The following is a 6,293-nucleotide window of genomic DNA, read 5'->3' as shown; positions in this document are numbered from 1 at the left end:
AACCTAGCAACAATATAACAGCCTCCAGGTCCAGCTGAGATGATGATGTCATTAAACAGCTGGTTGGATCCTTTACTCTTTCTACAACGGGAGGAGAATTCTTTACTTTAATACTTAAACTACATTTTCCTGATGATACTCACAGACTTTTACTTAAGTAGTATTTCCAATGCAAGACTATGTTTCTACCATACTTCTCTCTGCAATAGAGCAGAGTAGAAGTAGAAAGTGGCATGAAACGACTCAAGTAAAGTACAAGTACCTCAACATTTGGACTGAAGTACAGGACTTGAACATTCCACAATGATCTCAGCCATGCTAGTCTACATTCACGATGTTCCACTTCCGGGATTGATCCGGTGCCAATCTGAGTTTTCTGTTGACGACTAAAACCACTTCTGAACATACACATGTTCCACCAAAACTACTTCCTTCCTGAGACTATTTAGTAGAGGCACCTTGGCTCAGTCCGGCGCTTAGCCCCGCCCAAGACAATTGTGATTGGTTTAGAGACATGCCGATAAACCAGAGCAGCTAGCCAGACCTTCCTCTGCAGCGCTGTGGAAGAAGGTCTGGACATGCGAGACAACAGCCGTGCCAACAAGGGCCATGAAAGGGCATCCCAGTGACTCTACAGCACAGCTCCCGTCGGTGTATGCATGTGGACTCACCCAGGCTGATCCCGGATCAGCGGATCCCAGAGCAGCGGATCCGGGAGCAGCTGACCCCGGAGCAGCCAACCCCGGAGCAGCTGATCCCGGATCAGCTGATCCCGGAGCAGCTGCTCTGCTGTGGTGTGCTGCAGTTTAGAGACAGTCTGGAAACGATTACGCTGTGATGGATCAGGTCAAGTCATGTCCGCTGCTCTGGCTTTTGTCATCGTAAAGCCAGGCTGTGTGCGTGAGAACCGGCGCTGGAAGAAGGATTCACATCCTTTTACTGCAGTAAAAGTACTAATACCACAATGGAACTATACTGTCACTAGTGAAAGTCCTGCAATGAAAATGTGTTAGTATCATCAGGAAACTTACTTCAAGTATTACGTAAGTAAAGAAGAATCCTCCCATGTTAGAGTAAAGGGTCCAAGCAGCTGTGTTTAATGGTCTCATCATCTCAGCTGGACCTGGAGGCTGTTATATTGTTGCTAGGTTACTGTATAATAAACATCAGATTTATAAACTGCATGGGTTTAGTGAGCAGAAATCCTAATGTGGAAAGTAACTAGTAACTAAAGTAACTAGTAACTAAAGCTGTCAGATGAATCTAGTTGAGTAACTAGTAACTAAAGTAACTAGTAACTAAAGTAACTAGTAACTAAAGCTGTCAGATGAATGTAGCAGATTAACTAAAGTAACTAGTAACTAAAATTGTCAGATGAATGTAGCAGAATAACTAAAGTAACTAGTAACTAAAGTAACTAGTAACTAAAGCTGTCAGATGAATGTAGTTGAGTAACTAGTAACTAAAGTAACTAGTAACTAAAGCTGTCAGATGAATGTAGCAGATTAACTAAAGTAACTAGTAACTAAAATTGTCAGATGAATGTAGCAGAATAACTAAAGTAACTAGTAACTAAAGTAACTAGTAACTAAAGCTGTCACCGATGAATGCAGTGAGATAGTAAACTACAAGCTAACTAGTAACTAAAATTGTCAGATGAATGTAGCGGAATAACTAAAGTAACTAGTAACTAAAGTAACTAGTAACTAAAGCTGTCCGATGAATGTAGCAGATTAACTAAAGTAACAAGTTACTAAAATTGTAGTGGAGTAAAAAGTAGAATAAATTTCTCTGAAATGTAGCGGAGTAGAAGAAAGTGCCAAAAAGTACTAGTACCTCAACATGTTGTACCTAAGTACAGTCCCTGAGCAGATGTCCTGGTTCCGTTCCAACCCGGATGAGACCTCAGCCAGCCTGCCCATAAACGTTGCACTAACAGGGTTTTTTCTGCATGGAGGAATTTTTGTGGCCACCCAAAGAGGTTTTTCCTGGCCCCAGAGGGACAACATTAAAGGGAGAATAAAAATACACATTTAAATCCTCTCTCAATGTGTTTACAAGCAATTTACCAAACTCTGACCAGTTCTGTTAATTTACTCAAGCATAACAAACATGTTGGTTCATCAAATTGTCAGAAATAACAGGAAAATGCAAAGTTTTTTGTCAAATAAAGTAACATAGACATGCCTTTACTTTAAGTGGACCGATTGTGCTTCCTGGTGTATGTACCCCCCCCCATAACACCCATTCTAAGCCAGCAGTGGGTGCCTGTGTGCTGTAGGGCTGCACAGTTAATCGCAATGTTATCAAAATAGCAACATGGACAAGAGCAAAAACAATTGCGCAATATTTCTTAAGGGCAAAATATGGGTCAAACCACTCTGAATGAAGTATTGTGGCGCTGCAGAGACGTCCAATTGGATATTTTCCTCATATCGTGCAGCCAGTTATGGTGCAGGGTGTCTCTCTCCTTCTAATGCTCCTACCAGCACAACCATAAAACTACTAGAGAACAACATCTATAATCCATAACACATAGTTTACACTTGCTACCTAGTTTTCTTGTCTGAGAACCTCTAGTCTCGCATTGCCAGACCGTCTGGCTAGTCCACACAGCATTGCTGGGAGGGAGGAAAACCTGCTCTGGGTAGATGACATTTCTTTAAACCAATCACAATGCTCATGGGTGGTGCTGCATAGAGTCACTGCTAAATAGTCGTCAACCGTAGTCCTCAGATTGGACAGATAGTCTAGCTAGCTGTCTGGATTTACCCTGCAGAGACATGAGGCCAGGTAACCATCAGTCCTAGATTGACAGATAGTCTAGCTAGCTGTCTGGATTACCTGCAGAGATCTGAGGACCAGTGTAACCATAGTCCTCAGATTGGACAGATGTCTAGCTAGCTGTCTGGATTTACCCTGCAGAGCTGAGGACCAGGTAACCATAGTTCCTCAGATTGGACAGATAGTCTAGCTAGCTGTCTGGATACCCTGGCGGACCTGAGGACCAGGTACCATAGGCTCAGATTGGACAGATAGTCTAGCTAGCGTCTGGATTTACCCTGCAGAGACCTCGTAGAGCCAGTACCATAGTCTCAGATTGGACAGATAGTCTAGCTAGCTGTCTGGATTTACCCTGCAGAGATCTGAGGACGACGACTACGAGTTCATCATTTGTTCAATGATCTTTGCAGTGTTTTGTGAGTACTCACATGATGAATTAAGGATTTTTGTGCTGTAGTTTTCTACAATAGGTCAGTCGGTGGTATTTAAATTAAAACAAATGTTAAATCTTTCCTTTTGTTTATGATCCTTCTAATCCTGTAATAAAGGGGTTCATTAAACCACAACTGTACATAGACAACAACCCGTTCTCACTCTCAACTCATTAAACACTGATGTATTCAGTGTCTCTCAGCAAAAATCCCCCTTTTAGCGTCCGTCTTGAACGCACCGGGCAGAGCAGCAGCTCCACCCCGGCGCTGTCAGATGACGTAGTATTAAGAGAGACAACGGTAGAGAGTAGTATGGCAGACTCAAAATCAGTGTTTGGGGGGCTTTGGGGGGTGGATGGGTCAAACCACACAAGCCTTTCCCCCAGGAGCATGTCCCGTGTGTTGCTGAAACCTACATTTTGTACACCTGTTAACTTGGTTTTGTGTAGTTGAAAACAGCTGGAGTTAGCAGTAGTGTTTGGGTATTATTTCACGTGTTCTCATCTCCACCCTCGTGTGTTTTCCAGGTCTTGGGCACCCCATCTGAGGACACCTGGCCTGGGGTTAACTCTCTGCCGCACTTCAAACCCGGTGAGAGACCTTTCCGTTCACACAGCACGGCAGTGTTACACACAGGGACTACAATCATACACTCACATTTCTGTATGATAAAGTATTAGCATGGAGCCTGTACGTAATGTATGCTAAATGATTAGCATGGGCCTACTGTCACTATTTGTTCTGTATGGTAATGTATGCTGATAACATGGGCTACTTTAATATCTATCATACACAAACATGAATCCTATTAGGATTTCCTGAAGGACATTTGATTTTTTTTTTTTATAAACTGTGCGATGTGCCATGAAATGGATTTCTCCCTCTACAAATGTATAAATGTGAATGTCAGTGATTCTGACATGTATCCGTAAGTATTATCATTGACCAGGTAAAGTATATGCTCCATGCTACTGCAGCACACTGGTCTACCCAGTCCTAAACGACAGCAGCGTTCCATGCTAACACTTTAGCATACACAATGCTTATTAACACCAGGCCTCATACTGGGTCTCGCGTTGCCAGGTCTATCTCCACAGCTCTGCGGAGGAAGGTCTGGCCCTTCCACACAGCATTCCCAGGATAGACGAAGTAACGGTCAGAGGTTGTTCATATTTCTTTAAACCAGTCGCAATGGTTATTGGGCGGCGCTAAGCTCCGGACACACTCAGTCCCAAACGTCCCAGTTAGAGAGGACATGTCCTAAACATGTTGGTTACAATCACTCCCTGAAAGAACCAAGCAGACCTGTCTTGATTCTATTCTAAACTTGACATTTTCAGCCGGTAACGTAGATGTTGCTCTATGCGACCGGAGTTTGAAGTTAACTCAAAGAAAGTGGAAAGTGAGGGAAATCTGGTGGGAACTCTCCCATAGATGAACCGTTGTTATAAATTCAGCATATGATAAATATATAGACTAGCCTCATACTAACATTGTAGCCTACAGTACACAGTGTTGAATGACATCAGAGTCCCATGCTAACACGTTACCATCGCGCATCAGGGCCAATTACCTACCAGGGACACAAGTGGTCATACACTAAAAACCTGACCATCAAAATTCACTTCAGTCCAACCTCACTGTACTCCATTAACCTGGCGGGGGTGGGGGCGGGGGTGGGGGTGGCAGTGGCCGCAGCTCTGCCAGGGCTCCATGCCCTCTGGGAGCTCATTAGGGTTTTTTAGAGGGCGCATGATGGAGGGATTGCAGATTAGTGTTAGCTAATGGAGGGGGGGGGTGGGGAGAGCTGCAATGGAGGACAGGGGACGACTAACATAAAAAGGGTTGGAGGGGTAGAGCGGGGCAGCGAGGCATCGCACCATGTGATACAGCCTCTTCTCTCCTGTGGCCAATTAGGGAGCAACTGGGGTGACTCTCTTTCACACACACACACACACACACACACACAACGGTCCCCTTCATCCTGTGGCCCATGGTGATGTTGGCTCTTGTTTGCGCCTCTCACACACTGTGTTGAACAGCTGTGTAGCTGTGTGCGCACACCCAACACAACACACACACACACACACACACACACACACACACACACACACACACACACTGGCAGCTTTCTAGCATCCAAGCATCTGTTTGCATCTGCAGGTCTGATGTTATTATGTCTGCACTTTGTGACCACATACCGGAAGACTGAGATGTTTACCAGAGAAGGTCTGGTGAAACTTAAAAGCCTCAGAATGAAGCGCAATCCGATTATTACAGTCAGAAAATAATATCTTTGACACAGGCAAATTATGAAGGATTATAGTCCGAGCTTGTCTTTCTTATAGGGTTAAATCAGTATAGTTCCATGATGTGATGATCTGCTAGGCGTAAAAACCAACTTCGAACTACATTCAAAGCTCAAAAACCTAAAGAAAACTCCCAGGCACTCTCTCACGTGACTATTCCATTACAATATGCATTTAAATAGTTTAAAAAGAGTGTGTTCAAAGTGTTCTTTTGGTTTTTGAACCCAAGGACACCTCAAACTGAAGTCAGTTCAAGTCCAGGAAACACTTCCCCAAAACAAAGCTCCTTTGAAGGTTACATCATTTCGCTCAAAGCTTTTAAGAGGGATTTAAAATGGGCCTCACACTGATGAATAATTAGTATTCATTGACTGATTCATCTTTTGACCTTTTTCGACGTCTGATGGCGCAGACTACAGCAGGCACAGAAAATGTCAGTGGATGTTCCTGTCAAAGGGAATACATTTTTTGGATTTCTTAATTTTTATTTCAAACAAAAAATAATAAAAATATAGAAAACAAAGGTGACCAGTAACACACCAAAAGCTAAAACAAGGTCGTGTTACAAATAGTTTTGGCTTAAAATAGTTACATACTGTATATATTATATATATTGTATATGTATGTATCATATAATTTTATAATTATGTATTCATAGCAAGATTACAAGTTACATGAAACATATATCATTGGAAAAACCTACCAAACATTTGGTCTTACAGGGAGGTGTGTTCAGGTGCATTGTGGGCGTGCTGGTGTTACAGGGAGG

The 6,293-nt window shown here is 43.0% G+C and overlaps 1 protein-coding gene across 1 annotated transcript in view; it reads left to right on the top strand.

The window, feature by feature from the left end:
* The window catches only part of cdk14 (cyclin dependent kinase 14), a 205,066-nt gene that overhangs the window by 131,805 nt on the left and 66,968 nt on the right, over positions 1–6,293 (top strand). The window contains 1 exon segment of the mRNA XM_032517690.1: positions 3,743–3,806. Within this exon segment, the coding sequence (XP_032373581.1) occupies positions 3,743–3,806 (64 nt within the window).

Source organism: Etheostoma spectabile, chromosome 6 (assembly GCF_008692095.1).
Source record: "Etheostoma spectabile isolate EspeVRDwgs_2016 chromosome 6, UIUC_Espe_1.0, whole genome shotgun sequence".
Taxonomy (NCBI): Eukaryota; Metazoa; Chordata; class Actinopteri; order Perciformes; family Percidae; genus Etheostoma; species Etheostoma spectabile.
Note: the sequence above shows the minus strand (reverse complement) of the source record. Positions and strands in the feature narration are given on the sequence as shown.